Here is a 17,810-nt window from a genome sequence, read left to right as displayed (position 1 = left end):
ACAAGAAGAAAGAAATTTTATTTTAGGTGAGAACAAATATCCTTTTCTTATCAACAACTATAGGATACCCTGAGGTTCTTCTCAAATGAACTGCTGATACACTGATTGACTCTTCGTGTTGGAAAATTTCCTCACTTGCACAGTTAACTTTCTAAAGTCTTCCCTGGAATCTTGGAGGCTTTAAATACACCAATGTTGGCAAACCAAACTCTGTATTTTAAGAAGAGGTTCAGAGAAGAGAGTGTTGCATGGTGTTTATTAGCTGTTAATCTGTTAGAAGTAGGAATAGGAGCTATCCCCACATAGTCACTCTACGTTAATGCTGAATACAGTACATGAAACTATTTGTGGAGAGAAAGAGCCCAGGCAATTAGGGAGTTCAAAATAATAAGGGGATAGATAGATAAAGCCGCACTGAGCCTGGATGGATAGAAGAAATAGATCGGCCAGGCTTAGGTCTTACTGCTTTGTTTCGGAATGTTGGCCACCCACCAGAGTATCTTAGGATTCTCTTTAATGGCACAGGAGGCTTACTGAAAATGGCAGGGTCTTTATTGTTCCACCTCCTAGTTCATTCTTCCCAGGAACATGTACTGATGAGGAGGACAAAATATTAGCTCAAGGACAAAGAACAGTCCCTTCTCAGTTCATAATAAAGCAATGGAAGACTATGAAATGGCAAAAATATACTGATACACTGCCAATATTTTATTTGTTGAGTAAACAGAAATGAACTTCATTATCTACCCTAGTTCATTTTGTGCTGCTATGACCTACCACATGCTAGGTAATTTATAAACAATAAAGTTTATTTAGCTCACTGTTCTGGAGGCTGAGAAGTCCAACAGCATGGTGCTGGCACTTGGTAGGGGCCTTTGTGCTGAGTCATATATGGTGAAAGATATGAAAGGTCAAGAGAAGGCAAGAGAGAAAGGGGCCAAACTCATTTTTTTTTAATCAGGAACACACTCCTGTATTAATTAGCCTACTCTCTTGATAATTGCATTAATTCATTCATAAGGCAGAGCTCGAAGAGCCTAATCACCTCCTAAAGGTCCCAGCTCTCAACATTGTTGGATTGCAGATTAAGTCTGCAACACATAAACTTTGGGGGACATATTCAAATCACAGCAGTTTCATTTTCATAATAGGCAAAACTACGTGACAAAAGTGTAAATAGTTTTGTTTTATTTAAGCAGTAAACTCTATATAGAATAGTGACTCATAAATTGAAATCTAAAATCCATCTAAAAGAACTGAGTTGTAGAATCACAGATTTTAAATCTGGGAAGAATCTTGGATGTCATCTACTGTAACTCTGACGATACTATCTTGAATGGTTATCCACCTCTGCTGGTATATATCCCCAGGAAGATTTTCATTTTATTGATAGGTCTGATATGACTTTCAGCCTCTGGTTTCATTATGAATAAGTAAATAGTGAGAGTGACAGGCATTTCCCACAAGTAGTCCACCTGCCACATCCTCAGCAAGGAGATCTTCCCTGGCTAAAGAACATAATGTACAACAGGCACATATGGACACAAATGTAATCCATCCAGGGGTCTATCACAACAAGGATCAATTTGGTAGTGAAATTGTGTGGGAAGGGTTATGGCTCCTAAAAAAAATAATGGCTAAGAGAACACATGCCTAACCACACCTTATTAATCCACAGTGAATCTATCTCCTGTAAATATATCCTACATAGCATATATATAAATTATTCTATAATAGAAATGATCCTATAATATATATTATCCTACAGAGAATAATACTTGTCTCATAGTCTTATATTATTGAATTTATTTATGTATTTTGTATTTATGTATTCAGCTGTTTAGAAAAATTAATCCTATTTATGTATCATATCCCACCTTCTTTATTTGTCCGTAACCCTATTAAGCTTCGTTGGATAAATCTAATTATTAGAAGGTCCTAGTTCTATATACCAATATTTGGTGTAGTCCCATGGCAAGATTAAACAATTCACCTCTCTCCACCACTGGTATGTCTGCACCTCAAGGGCTTAGATACCATATTCTTCTATGCCCAGTTTTCTAGCACAGTGCTAGTTACATGGTGAGATCTCAAATGATATACATTGAGCTAATAAGGAGAGGAATAAAAGCTTTATTGCTGAGTCATTCTTACATTTTAATGAGCATTCACTTTTTTAAGTCTAAAGCTTAGGAGCACAACTTGGTATAAAATAAACTCTCTGAAGACAGAAGAGATCCTCCAGTACTAGAGATTTGGGAATTGTTTCTATAGCTGATCATAATTGTGCCTTTATTAACTTCAGGCTCAGAGAGATTTGCATTTTCCTTGTTTCATTCCATTCCAGCCACAGAACTTCTGAGCTTCAGCAGAGTCTGAGTTCCCTCGCAGGGGTGAGTCATTTCACGCCCCACCTTTTTGAATGAAAGTTCTTGCCAACCACCTATTAACATCTTCAGCCAGTTGGGTGTCTAGTCAAAATTTACCCTGTGATACACATTGTTTACTCATTTGTCATCATTTTACCCTAGTTCTGTAAAATTTTATCTCCAAGTTTTTAAAAGTGAATTCATTGTCTGATGGGTAGAAAAAGCAGCCTTAGGTAATGGTATGCCCTTAACGTGCTCCACGTGGTGAGCCTCTTCAGGTCTGCTGAACACCGGAGGCCTGATATCATCTCTGAGATTTCCAACCAGAGATGGTCAGATTGGCAAGTGTCCCCCTCTTGCTCGCTTTTCCCTGTCCGCTCTCGTGACAACGTGGGCCACATCCAAACCACCTTTGTCCAGTGCTTTGGCCGTAATCACCTCTCTGGTTTCCAGGCCTCTTCTCTTTAGTCTTTTCAGTCTGCTCACTGGCCAAATCAACAGAATGTGCTGAAGAGAAGGCAAAAGAGGAAGAAGAGAAAGCAAGCCAAGGACCTCTTTTGCAAATTGATGATGCCTCGAAATCAACTTATTTGTAAGAATAGCCAGACTACAGAAAAAAAAAATCCTTCCAACATTTTCAATCCAAAAAAGATGGCAGGATCATTCCTTCAAAGATCAACAAATACTTGATAAGTACAACAACAATTATAATAACTTTGACAGTCCTACTTGATAGCACACCAATGCATATTTCTGTTTTTCATATGTCTGGAGATAGGGAGTTGCTTTTTTTTTTTTAATTTTGATTTTTATTTTTTTTTGAGACAGAGTTTCGCTGTTGTTACCCAGGCTGGAGTGCAATGGTGCGATCTCGGCTCACTGCAACCTCTGCCTCCCGGGTTCAAGCAATTCTCCTGCCTCAGCTTCCTGAGTAGCCGGGACTACAGGCTCGAGCCACCATGTCCAGCTAATTATTGTATTTTTAGTAGAGACAGGGTTTCACCATGTTGACCAGGATGGTCTCAGTCTCTTGACCTTGGCCTCCCAAAGTGCCAGGATTATAGGCATGAGCCACCCGCACCTGGCCCAGGGAGTTGCTTTTTAATGTTTCATTTGTTTCTCTTTAGTTCTGACTTTCTTAACTTTACTCTTCCCCATACTATTTTGCTGGTGATACTGGTAACAAAGGGAACATATTCTATGGGTTGATAAGGCCATTGGCTATCTCTCAGTAGACAATAGCAAGGGACCAAGGGAAGTCTACTGAGATAAAGTCTTGAAGTAATAAAAGAGTTGTCCAACCAAAAAAAAACTTACATGCTAAGTTCAGGAAATATAGAAATAAACAGACAAAAAAGACACAGCGTCTCTACCCTTTATGAGTGTCCTGTTTTTTTTAAAAGGAGCAAGATATAACTGACTACTTTTTGAACTGTGCAGTAAATGTTACACTGAAGCCATGTATGCCAAGTTGCCATGGAACATCGAGCAAGAAACACTTAATACACCTAAAAAACTCGAGGAAGATTCCACAAAAGGCCAGTTATTTAAGCTTAATATTAAAGAGCACTCAGCAGTTTTCCATCCAGACAAGAGGCAAGTTTTTCTAGTAGACTTAACAGTATGTGCAAAGACTTGGAGGTATGCAAGAAAAGCCATGCTTTGGGGACTGAAAATAGTTCAGGGTGACAGGAGCCTACAGTACAGAATGGGGAGGGTGGTAGACACCATGAACATTTATTCCACATTAGCTGCTTAGGTTTTATCCCATTTCTTTTTCCTCTTTTTTCCCCTTCTTTGATCTGATCCCCCTTTTTTCCCTTCAAGTATTTGAAAGAACATTTAACTGGAATATACTATTCCTTCAGATAGAGTTATCACATCTCAACATTCGTAGATTTTTCTTGCTTGGTTGAGGTAAGGCCAAACCTTCCTCCATACTTCCTTCTCCTTCACTAGATCTAAAACAGAATTACTCAGATCAAATTATCCAGACGACTCAGGAATTTTGTTGTCCAGGGATATTCTGAAAGATCTCCCAGCAGAGGTGTGCAAATTGACTAAAACCCAAACCATCGTTCAAAACTTGGCTTTAGGTAGTACGGTAAGTATACCTACATGATGAAGTCGCTGTCATTAATGTGCCCTGCAATGGTTTGGGAGAACAAGTGTTCAATGGACAGATGCCTGGAGTTGAGTTAAAATTGTTCCTTGCCCAGTTATTCCCAACTTGAGAACCCTGTCCTTCCTTGGAGTCTGAATCAGTAGTAATGGCAGTGCATAAAGAGTTTTCACTGACTCAGAAGTGTAATTAGAACCCATGATAACACAAAGTTGTCTAACTAGAATATTAGGTTTCTTTGCATTTGACTGAAATGGTCTAACTTTGATTTGATCACATGAGGGAGAAATTAGCATCATGGTTAAGAGCACAGGCTCTGGGGCTAGATTAACTGGCTTCAAACTGTAACCCTACTATTAGTGCAACCTTGGCCAAGTTAAATAACCTCCTCATATCTAAGTCTGCCTATCTGTAAAATGGAGGTAATCATAATACTTCCTCCTAACTGTGATTTAATAAATGCAGACTAATTAAAGACAAAAATGTATCAAAACAACAGAGAAAACATAATGAAAGTTTGAGGACCATTGATCTAACTCAAGCAAAAGAATTCCAGCCATTTTGCTCAGATTGTGACCTGTAATAGAAGAATATATTCTTACTTCACTGGAATCCAAAATTCTGTCAGTCCTCTGGCCCTGGATTAAATGTGGAAGGAGCTGTCTGGTACCTAATTCCATTTTTCATTGTCTTCTCAAAGAAGTAAAAACGTGTCCCTCAAGTCTCTGTAGGCCTCATTATCTTGCAGATATTTCAGACTCCAATATGTTAGCCATTAAAAAGACGTCAGTCTGTTCGATGACACTATCCCTGGGCAAAAGCCATAGCTAACAAAACGACTGCCAACTTTCTCTGGCAAGGCCACATAGCCAAGAGGACAATGGTGGAAAAGCCTCACGACAAGGGAGGGAGAACAAATAAGGCAGAAAAAATGTTAAGTACTGGCTAAAAGACCACAAGACAAAGAATATGACAAATAATTATGGCCTGCATGAAAAGGAGGAGTCCAGCTGGGTCCTCTGCCAGAATCCAGCACAAGGTCAGCTACCTTGAACCGTCAATGCAGCAGTGCCTGATAGAGTGTCCAGCACTGATTACTTCCATAGATCTGCTAAATGGCAGAAGCCACCCATGTCAGGGATAACAAAAGGGTATGCGAAATCTACAGGGGCTGGTAAGATTACCAGGAAAGAGCAGGAAGAGATTGGCTGGAAAAATATACCCAATGGCGTTAGGGAAACCAAATGAAAATAGAGAAATTGAGAGTGAGGGAGACACTTGGGATGTCATGCTGGTTGAATAAAAGACAACTGGTCAGTTCACGAGCTCTAAGCTCAGTACATGAGCCTTCAGGAGTGACAGGGAGCCAGAGGTGGACAAAGATACAATTTCTGCTGACTAGCAAGCTGTGCCTAGCAGAAGAGAGTGAAATCATTCTCTGGATGCTGTCATTGGCTGGATTTACAAATTCTGAAAACTAGTGCCTCATAGTATTCAGTCTTACACAGTAAAAGAGGAAATAGTACATCGATGTCATCAACTTGGAGATAAAAATGGACAACCTGGACTACAGACACTCTACGAAATAATTATTACTATTGTTTGTATACTTATGATTTGAATGGTTAGAAATATATGAGGTTAAACTGCATGAAATTCCCAGAAGTTTGCCATTTTTGATATAAATACAGTAATTTTCTATGTTTAACTTAATAGATAAAGGTATAGATAAGATTTGAGTTACTTGGTTATAATAGAGAACTCTATTAGCAAATTTTAACTGAGATCCACCATACACTCTTTCTTCTCCCACTCCCAAAGACACGTTGTTTCAGATTTCACCAAAAACAAACTGGCCCTGGGGTTAATTTCTAGCTGACTTTTCCTTGTTCCTTTTTTCCTTCTGTTAATATTAGGAACTTTGATTCTTCACCTCACACTCCACCTTCTATTGGGTGTCGTGAGGATGGGCTGGCCCTCCAACAGGGGACTCCTATTTGTACCCAAGAGAGGTGGTTCTCTATAAACATGGCCATGGGACAGCTACTGCTGAGGAGGGGGTCAAGGGAAAGTTCTTTACTCCCAAATATTTTCCCCGTCTCCATTAGGGAGTAATTATTTCTCTCAGGTTAACTATCAACCTCATTAAACATCCGTTTTCAGTGAGCAAATGTATCCATTCCCGGAATGCAGTGAATGGCCCCATTTTTAGACCAGCATCCCCTGACATGTTACGTAAAAGGATGCTGGGCACCAAGAAGGACTGCTGCCAGCCACTTTCCCAGCAAACAGCACTGCTGGCCGCAAACCCTCTAAGAATAAGCTCAGACTCAGGTTTCTTCTCCCACTTCATCTTGCAAGCCCTATTGTTTCTTCAGTGAGGGGCAACTCATTAAAACTACTTACCCATATAAAACAACTTCCTCATGATACAGAGGCTGCCACTGGCTTCTTTCTGATAGATTCTAAGTTACAGAATTTGAATGTTCTGGCTCAAGCCTCCAATGGTGGATTCCAAAGAGAAAAACATACTTTCCTAAAAAGCTGTACCAATTCCCTGGGCTACCCAAGGGCCATTCCACTTGGGCCCTATCATAGAACCAGTAGCAGTGGCTTCAGGGTGTCATGTCAGCTGGAAACATCTGGAGGAAACCGTGTCACATGGGACAGTCCCCGCTGCAGCTGTACTAGATGCAATGGAGGCTGGGGGAAATCCCAGAGTCTCTCACTCCATGGCACTTTTAAGACAAGTTCAAAGAACCCCTCACTACCCAGACAAACCATAATCTTAATCATCTCCTTTTTATGTATGTGTTTGCTTTGGAGGAAATCCCTGAGAATTATATAAAATTTCCCAAGCTGACTTGGGCTTTCTGTAAAATCTTGGCAGCCACCCTATCAGGGACAAAGCTTTCACATCAGATGTGGGCCAAAAGCTGCAGGGTCTCTTTCCTTCCACAACTTTGGTTATCTCTTTAATATGCAGGGTCTTGGAAGCTGTCATGCTCCTTCTAGCTGAGCACAGCGCACTCTCCAGGTGGATGTGCAGATGCACTTCCCAAGGGTGCTTCTCGACAATTAGACCCAGTGCAAAGGCTCTTGCTTCCCTTCAGCTTCACGATCTTTGTCTTCTCTTCAGTGCAGGCTCCAAAGACACCATTGTCTTTGGAGTGGGTGGCCATCCTCAAAGACATAATTTTACCTCTCAGTTCACTACTGGGTGGTCTCTCTCAACCAAATCTCATTCTGCGTTAGCTCAGTCTCTGGGAACCATTTCTTTCCCGAAGCTCACAGGCACTGAAAATTGCAAGGTATCCTTCTCCAGAGAGCCAGAACACACAGACGTACTCCAGCTACCCAGAGTCAGATCAGATGGACTCCAGGGTGTGTGGGTCTAATCCACAGTTAGGCTAAATCAATGTCTTACAGCAGCAATCAGTCTCCAACTTTCAACAAAATGGCCATTAATCTTTAAACTAAGCCCATTTAGAGGTTCGCTCTTTCTTCCTTCCTTATGTGGTATTCAAAACTAGCTTCTCACTGCTGCTCTACCTGATTTGCCCCTAGTTGGAATAAGACTTTCTCTCTCTAGAGCTCCTGGTTTTTAATTTCTGTGCCACTCATCAACACCTTTTTACTATTTGTAGCTAAAGGAAAATTTGTGTTTTATTTGTTATTCCTGGAGCTATGGGAAAAGAATACAAGAATAGAAACCTGAAATAGGTGCAGTCCCAGTCTTCCAGGAGCTTATATTCTAGTAGGGGGCAGAGGCCAGGAGCACAGAGCGCAAAACCAAAAAAAAAAAAAAAAAAAAAAAAACTCAAGCTGAGAAAAGCTATTTTTCCCTGGGAACAGGAAAGTGTTACTGTCACCCACAGTAGGAGAAGTCTCCCAGAGGCAATCCTGGGATATTGTGCCTGAGAGTTAGGCCTGATAATAGGTGAACACTAACCGCCCCCCCCACATATGCACACAAAACCAGATTTGGGCCACACAATTTCTAAGAAATCTACAAGTAGAAACAACTTAGAAAAAAACACAATTCCCCTCCCGTTGCCAAGAAAATGCCTGGAAGCAAAATCTGTCAGTGATTTCACTCCAGAAGAAATGGCCATCTGCTATTCTTCCCCACAACATGAACACACACATACACCCACCCATCTCTCTCTCTCTCCCTCTTTCTCTCTATCTCACACACACACACACACACACACACACATACAGGTATACTAACACACATACACGCACACATTCACATATTTATGAATACTTACACATACACACATAGACACACACTCACACATATACAGGTTTACTTATACATACACACATTCAACATTCAAACACACACATGCATGCATGCTCCCAGGGAAGACTTCTCATGAGGGGCATAATTACTTGGTAATGGAAAGTGGCAGTTCCATAAGTCAAATCTGAAGGGTGGAGATCTTCCCATGCTTCTCATCTGACACCTCCTAAAGAAGCAGAGAAACCTACAACAGGCGCTAATGATGGTGGTACCACAGGGCTGAAACCTGGACTCACTGGGGCTCCCACTGGGGTCCTACACAGTCCAATGAATATCGCCTCTTGTTTCACCCAAGCTCAGAATCTATTCTGTGGAAGATATAGGAGCCTAATGCCATGGAGAGCAGAATACATTTTGACTATAGATAAAGGTGTTGGGGGGTTGTGGCATAGGTGAGAAGGCTGAATGAGCTGATTAGAACTCCCCTGAATTAAGCTGACACCTGAGAAACGTAGGCCTCCTCTGCTAGGCTTTCCACATAACAGGAAAACAGCTGGGAATGTATTTTCTGCAGACAAGCAGGCAAGAATCTGCAGGGGGTTCCTTCTTCCAGACTCAGCAATCAGATCAGTCATTCTGGTTCCCATTGAGAGGAAAGAGAAAGGGATGGGGCAAGAAGCCAGAAGGACTTCTCCATGGATTGCTTTTTTTTTTCTTTTGAGATGGAGACTTGCTCTGTTGCCCAGGCTGGAGTGCAGTGACACAATATCGGCTCGCTGCAACCTCTGCCTACCAGGTTCAAGCAATCCTGGTGCTCAGCCCCACTAGCAGCTGGAATTACAGGCACGCACCACCATGCCTGGCTAATTTTTGTATTTTTAGTAGAGATGGAGTTTTGCCATGTTGGCCAGGCTGGTCTTGTACTCCTGACCTCAGGTGATCCACCCGCCTCAGCCTCCCAAAGTGCTGGGATTACAGGCATTAACCAGCATGCCTGATCCAATATCTCTTTACATCAACGTATGAAAAATAGGAAGCTAGTATCCTCAGCCACAGGTCCCCAAGCACTCTTTCCTATTCTTCCGAGGACACAGTTGTCAGCAAGGGGGCCACATTCGGATGGTTCTGAGTGTGAGAGGCTTATGAGCCAAGAGAGACTCTCAAAGGCATTTGAAGAGAGTGTTGTGGGTGGCTGCGTCTTCCCCATGGGAAGATTCCTCCCTTCTTGAGCCTCTGGATTGTACTAGGATGGATTGAGATCGACAAACCTGAACATGTTTTGGTTTGAGGTTTGGCAAACTCTGTAACTCCAAAGTCTTCCACAAATGTTTTGTGTTCTGCAAAACCAAAAAACATTGGCCAAGCACTTTCCCCCCTAATTTTTAAGCCCATGTGTTTTTAAAGGAAATGTAATCCGTATGTTTCGGGTACATTTATATGCAACTCATCAAACCGTGCTCCTCTGCATGAATCACTTGATGTCTAAAATGCATGGGGAAGATCTTAGATTTATAAAAACATTTTCTAGCACTGAAGGGCAATAGATGAGGGGCTGGATGGAAGGTGGTAAACTGGGTCCAGATGCTGGCACATCAGTTCTCAAGATTTGCAAATAATTCTCTATATCCTCATCCATCAATTTTTCCCACCTGCAAAGTGGCATTAATAATTGTTGCCCTCATCAGATCTTGTGGGTAGCTAGTGATAATTAAAGTGTGATTATCAGGTAATTTTGAGATATTTAAAGAGAAAAATACAAGGACCTCCATACTTGCCCTAACAATTTATTTTAATCCAGGTTTCCAGAGTGCTGGAGGGCAAAGATGGCTTCTATCTTTGGTAATTCATCCTTGCCCCATCATGAGACACATGACTTCAATGTCTTGTATCATGGTTTCACCTGCTAGGGAAGGTCAGGCTGGCTTCCTGTTCTCTACTAGGAAAACCCTTATTTACACCGGGATAGAAAGTTGATGAAGTCACGGGGAGCAGACTACAAGGACAAGCTGAGAGTATACAGTTTGCGTTACTTGGAAAAGCAAAGGTTCTAGGTGGCTTGAATAGTGTTTTTACACAGATTAAGGCCTTTTAGAGGTAGAGTTCTGTTCTCAATATCTGTTCAACATAACATAAATCAGGTGTAAACTGTTAGCATGATAAAGTCCAAAGCATTCAGGCTTTGAAGTCAGGCAGAGTCAGTTTTAATACCTGCTCCAGCTTTACTATGGGACGGTAACAAAACTGCCTAACCTCTCCGAGACTCAATTGCTTCATCTGTAAAATGTGAGTCTTTTTGAAGATTAGAGAAAACATAATTAATAATTCAGTAAGCCCCTAGTGCAGAATCTTGGAATAAAAGGCAACAGGAAATGGCTCACAAGCACATTCTGCCGACCTGGACATGTAAAATAAGCTAGCGGGAAGGAAGAGGATGGGCCTTCTGAAATGAAGGTAATTCATTCCTCACCGGCTAAATTTTGAAAATGAAGGCCTTTGTCTCGTTATAAACAAATAATGATCAAACAGGAAAGCATTTTCCATGTAGTCCATACAACTACTATACTCTACCACTAACGAGGAGTTGCTTGACCAAAATATATTGCTCAGCCTTATCATCTACAAGCTGGAAGTTTAAGTGATTTTTACTTTACTCAGTACATATAATTTTTAAAAATTCTAAGGTGAATATAATTTTATTAAAATCTAAATATATTTTACATATACAATAAGTTTAGTAGAGAAGTTATTCATAAATTATTTTGTAAAGAAATTGATTACCATGACTGATCTTAGCATAAATCTGGATTATAATATAATGCACTGCATATTTCACAAAATGGTTTAAAATGAAAGTTTTGGGTTTATTTGAAAACTCTTACAGAGAGAATACTAAAGATAACTCCTAATAATCTGTCATTTGAATGTAAATAAATGCTCTCAAATTATGAAAAAAAAAATCTGGCAAAGTAAACAGTCATTGCAAAGCCTATATACTTTGAGACAGATGTATCACATTTATGGATTCAATATTGTCTGTATAAGATGAAATTTTCTGATCAAATTATCTTAGATACAGCTGGTTTCCTTACCCATTTTCATTCTCTTTTAACTTTCCATAGGTAACAGCTTTTAATTTTATATAGGAGGAGTGAGACAGAATTTAGAGAAAAGAAATAACTATCAACCAGAGAAACAACACAGTCTCTAAGGACATTTATAGCAGGAACAAATAGTCCTATCAACTTCAGCAGTTCTTTAAAGATTCACTACATAATAACCTAGTCATAATGACTGAGGCTAAGTCACCAAGGAAGGGGTGTTCTATATACCCTCTTTTCTAAAGCAGGAAGCATTTAATATATTTTGGAACTATTTCCTAGAGGAAAAAATGTTAAATTTTTTCACACAGTTTTAGCTCTTAAGGTAGTAATTTTCTGGAAAATGTTATTTGTCTACGACTCTTTGTTTCCTGGTAATGCAAAATATTTGAGATATCACTGCAGGTGCTGAAGCTACCTACTGATACTTATCAGAAAAAAGAATGGCTAGTAATAGTAAATTACTAGCGATAGTGATAGTAAATTACCATAAAATTTCTTTTAAGTGACTCAGTAACTAAATATGACGTAAGGAAGAAAACAGAATGAGGGATTTGATCTGGTGATTTAGACTATGCAGCAAAGAATTTGATTATTGCATTAGCTATCCATTTCTCTTTGCCAAAGTCTACACAGTGGCAGAGCATACAGGTGTTTTCTAAAAATCAGGAGCCATGAGCCATTAACAGGATGTAAGGGAAGTGACGTCACATAGAAAAGAGGTTTCTCTTCCGCAGTGATTCTTACCTGTTTCTCCCAGAATCTCTGAATCCTTTAGCAAAAGGGTTTCGGTCAATTTTTAATCTGGTAATCTGGAAACAAACAAATAAGTATGAATTGCTTTTATATTAACTGATTTCTTTTTAGTAGTCCTAGAAAATTACAAAAATCACTGTTTAAATAACAGCTGTTGCTCTTATTTAATTTCCTTTCAGCTTGAGATTTAATTTGAAGCTGCATACAGAACTTGGCCTGGCACACAGATGTCTGACCCACCTGACTCACTTCTCCATAAAAACTAAAGTTTGCCCAGTATGTGACTCTATAAACTCTCTTCTACTCACCTTCCTTGCCCCAGAGTGGTGATAAATCACTTGCCTAGACAGACATTGAAATGGAAAACTGGTCAATGGTCACGTCCATAGTACACGACACACGAGAGGCACTTAAAAAATGCTTGTTGAATGAATGAGTAAGCAAACGATGTGCGAGTGATTGAATAATTAATAATGGACTCAGTCAATTCAGTCAGGTGCAATCAGACCACCAGACAATCCGCCTCAGTCTGAAAGATCCAAAAAATTGACTGCATTTTCCATTTCACTGAAGCCATGCCTTTCCTACTACTAGAAATTGTTCATTTAATGACCTGAAATGTTCATGTAAAAGACAGAAAAAGTAGCGAGACTTTTGCCAGGGTCTTACCCAAAGGAAAATCAACAAATGTGAGACTGAATGGGGCAGAATGCAGTACATGTCATCCAGTATCCAAGACTCACAAGCAAATCAGTAATAAAGAGTCAGTTTCATAAGGCTGACCAGCCCAGCACATTCAACTGTGTCACCAGCTTGGACAGGTCCTCAGGGGCCATTTGGTTCAACCTCCACTCAAAGCATAACTCTCCCTCCATTGCATCCTATCTTAGTTCCAGCAAACTCCACCATGGGGTTGTATCTATTACCCTCATGCCTGTAAACTAGAACAAGCCTGAGCAACATATTCCATATACACACTAGTGTTTCCACTTTCATCCTTGGTACCTTTGTGTCTGAACCAATTGTTAATGACTCACTACATTCAAGTGAAAGACTTAGGGTTGGGTGCTAAGGAGCTCAGGAAAGAAGGAAGGCACTCCCAAAGCAATGTCATTCTAGAAATAAGGGAACCTAATTATTTAAGACTACCTTCATATTTTTGATAACTGCAGAACTATCACTAAGCTAAAATTGTTTCCTACGTTGCAAATCTTCCCTAGTTCTCTTTTACCTCATTTCATCAGACTGGAATTTCCCAAGACTGCAGTCTTTAAAAGCAATGTGAGAATCTGTTTCCTTTGCTTTTGGTGTTTTAGTCATGAAGTTTTGCACACGGAGAAATAGCATTAGGAGAAATACCTAATGCCGATGACGAGTTGATGGGTGCGGCAAACCACTATGGCACGCATATACGTATACAACAAACCTGCATGTTCTGCACATGTATCTCAGAACTTAAAGTATAATAATAATAATAAAGCAATCTGAGGTTCTGACAAACAGACTCTGACTTGAAAGAGTCGTCAAGGCTTCAAGGCTATTTTCCTCCCCAAATATTCCTTGCCTTTGAAATTGCACACTAATTATGCAGCACTAATAATGTAGCAAAAGCAATTTTACATGTATTTTATAGAGCAGAGCAGGAGCCGAAAGATTTGGCTTTCTAAAGTCCAGTGTCTGCCATGTGAATATGGTATTGAATTTAAAGAGTGTCACTGCTTTTCTGTGTTTGACTTAAAATCAGTTATTTCTTCCTCCATAATCCACAGCAATAAACCATGCGCCATATTTTCTTTTCAAGTTGGGGTTATAATATTTTATTTTCTCTTTCAAGTTGGTTTATCCTGTCCAACTCATTTATGATGGGGATTTCTGACACATGACTGTGATGCCATGTTTTGGGGTCTCCACAGACTCCTGTAAATATAACAGCACTCTACTTCATGGGCCTGGGAGAAATGGTTGAAAATATATTTCCCACATCTCATTTGATCCCAGGCCAATGGGTATGCATGGAAATTTAATAGCAAATGCCTCAACTCAGGAAAAAAACAGTATCTGTACACTTGTTTTAAAGCTTTAATTGTGAGAATTAGCTTTATGAAGAGCTTGGCTGTGCCACTCATCTGCCTTCTGTATGCAAAGCAGTGTGACAAGCAGCAGAGGTGACAGAGTGGTATACAGTCAGTGTGTCACTGTATGTCATCCATTTATCCTCAGAAAGCTTATAATCTAGAAGAAAGAAGCAGACGTGCACTAACAATTACAATATAAAACAGAAGGTGATAAGGTTCACAATAAAGGCAAAGTATGATGAGAGCTTAGACCAAGTAGGAATTACTCTAAGTCGAAGGGCTCTGGGGTCTCACGTTAGAGACAGTATGTGAACCAGGCCTTGAAGGATGTATAGTATTTTAATGAAAAACACAAGACAAAGGGGACAAAGGAAGCATTTCTTAAGAAAGGCACTATGCAACAAAGGACATGAACAGACACTTCTCAAAAGGAGACATTTATGGGGCCAACAAACATGAAAAAAAGCTCAACATCACAGATCATTAGAGAAATGCAAATCAAAGCTACAATGAGATACCATCTCACGCCAGTCAGAAATGGTGATTATTAAAAGTCAAGAGGCCAGGTGTGGTGGCTCCTGCCTGTAACCCTTGTACTTTTGGAGGCCAAGGTGGGCAGACTGTCCGAGCTGAGGAGTTCGAGATCAGCTGGGCAACATGGTGAAACTCCATCTATACTAAAAAATACAAAAATTTAGCCAGGCGTGGTGATGCACACCTGTAGCCCCAGCTACTCAGGAGGCTGAAGCAGGAGAATCACTTGAACTGGGAGGTGGAAGCTACAGTGAGCTGAGATCGCACCACTGCACTCCACCCTGGGTGACAGACTGAGACTCTGTCTCCAAAAAAATTAATTAAAGAAATAAGAAATGAAAATGAGTAACTAAAGAGTCAAGAAACAACAGATGATGGCAAAGCTGTGGAGAAATAGAAACACTTTTACGCTGTTGGAGGAATGCAAATTAGCTCAACCATTGTGAAAGACAGTGTGGTGATTCCTCAAAGACCTAGAACCAGAAACAGCATTCAATCTAGCAATCTCACTACGAGGTATATACCCAAATAAATATAAATCATTCTATTATAAAGATATGTGCATGTGTATGGTCATTGTAGCACTATTCACAATAGCAAAGATATGGAATCAACCAAAATGCCGATCAATAATACACTGGATAAAGAAAATGTGGTACATATACATCATGGAATACTACACAGCCATAAAAATAGAATGAGATTATGTCCTTTGCAGGGACATGGATGGAGCTGGAAGCCAATATCCTATGCAAACAAATGCAGGAATAGAAAACCAAACAGCACATGTTCTCACATATAAGTGAGACCTGAATGATGAGAACACATGGTTACAGGGAAGGGCACAATAGACACTGAGGGGGAGAGGAAGAGCATCCGGATAAACAGCTAATGCATGTGGGACTTAATATCTAGGTGATGGCTTGATAGGTGCAGGAAACCACCATGGCACACGTTTACCTTTGAAACAAACCCACACATCCTGCACATGTATCCTGGAACTTAAAATTTAATTTAATTTAATTTTTTTTAAAGGAAAGGTCCATGCAAGCATGAATATCAAAGTGGGAAAGAATAACATGTATTCCAGAAACATGGAGAAGTCTGGTTTATCCGGAGCTATGGGAAGAAGAGCAATGAGAGAAGGCTGGAGAGGCCAGCTTGAGGCCATGTCATAGAAAGCCTTTGGCATTTAGATTACTCAGAAGGCAGCAACGAGCAATTTTAGCTACATACACCAAAGTATGATCCCAGATACTGCTTGTGCTGGCAACTTCGTCTATGTTTGCTGATACCAAGGGTAACAGGGACAGTGCTTTGGAGGATGAAATGAATGCATTTTTGAGCTCCATCATCTTTAGTTTAATTCCATGGGTCCCATATCAAGAGGCAGCCTGAGACACTCTGAGCTGATGAGTGTCTTCTACAGTACAAAGAAGGATGCAAAATAACTGAGCCATAAGGCTTGCTGTCCTGTGGATATGACATAAGGTGAATTCCCATCTTATGATATAAGATAGAAAAAGAAGTTTTAAAAAATCCTCTCCTCGGTTGCAGTGAGCCAAGATTGCACCACTGCACTCCAGCCTGGCGACAGAGCAAGACTCCATCTCAAAAGAAAAAAAAAAAAAATCCCTCCTTCTCATAGAAAGGAGAAGACAGACAAAGCAAAAGCAAGCAGTTACATTTAATGAACCTTATCTACCCCATTCAAACAAAAATCCGAGGATGGGGTGGGGAGAATCGGAGCAGATTGGCAGGGTTATCGCCATGCATAGACGGGGGTGACTGCATCGAAGTAAGAATGCTACCTGGTCTGATTAAACAGAAAGAGGCCTGAGTTTGTACCTCCAGGCTCCCATGGGCCTTCTTTGGTGGGTAAGGGACTCAGAAGCCTTCTCATGCCATGAGAGGAAAAGCAGGGTAACTATAACACAGATGTACTGCAAGGTTTAGTCAGACCCAAACAGAGGACCTGGGTGAGACCTGAGATGAGACTGAACCAGCAAGGAAGCCCCACGAGGCTGTGACCTAGGCAAGAAAACAAAGCACAACTCAAGCAGTTTCTTATCTGGAGAACAGATCAGCACTAGGGACCCAAGCTCAGACCAGACCAGGTGCCTCACAGCACAGGCCAGTGAGCCCAGCAAACAGCACAGGAGTGCACTCGCTGCCATGATGGAGGCACATAAATTCCATCTCCACTGCTTTACGTGAACCATACATCCAGAGGTCATGGGGCAGAGCGAAGGATGGGACAAAAACCACTGCTAAACACTTCACCCAAAGTAAATCGAGTTACATGAAGGGATATTTAACCCAAAACAGAATTGGAACGTTTAAATTTTCCCCTTATCCTCCTCCAGTGTAAGGGCCAGGTCTTTTTAGGAAAATCGGCTATAGAAAATTTTTTATATATGTCATATTTGAGTAATTTTCAACCCTATTCCACAAGTATATGTTTCAGTTAGACCCAAATATAGCTATCTATCTCCACCTCTCTGACCTTAGCCCACATCCTCATCATCTCCTGACTGAGCTATTCTAAGTAGCCTTAAAACTAAACTTGTTTCTTCCGTTCTCCTCCCTGTAAAATCTCTTCTCTAC

The 17,810-nt window shown here is 40.5% G+C and overlaps 1 protein-coding gene across 2 annotated transcripts in view; it reads right to left on the bottom strand.

Moving 5' to 3' along the window:
- Nucleotides 1-17,810, bottom strand: part of TBX15 (T-box transcription factor 15) — a 107,285-nt gene that overhangs the window by 18,394 nt on the left and 71,081 nt on the right. For both annotated transcript variants that reach the window (XM_032249589.1, XM_032249590.1), the window contains exon 6: nucleotides 12,586-12,650. In XM_032249589.1, the coding sequence (XP_032105480.1) occupies nucleotides 12,586-12,650 (65 nt within the window). The remainder of the gene's footprint in view (nucleotides 1-12,585; nucleotides 12,651-17,810) is intronic.

Source organism: Sapajus apella, unplaced genomic scaffold (assembly GCF_009761245.1).
Source record: "Sapajus apella isolate SASKATOON/1434 unplaced genomic scaffold, GSC_monkey_1.0 scaffold69, whole genome shotgun sequence".
NCBI lineage: Eukaryota > Metazoa > Chordata > Mammalia > Primates > Cebidae > Sapajus > Sapajus apella.
Note: the sequence above shows the minus strand (reverse complement) of the source record. Positions and strands in the feature narration are given on the sequence as shown.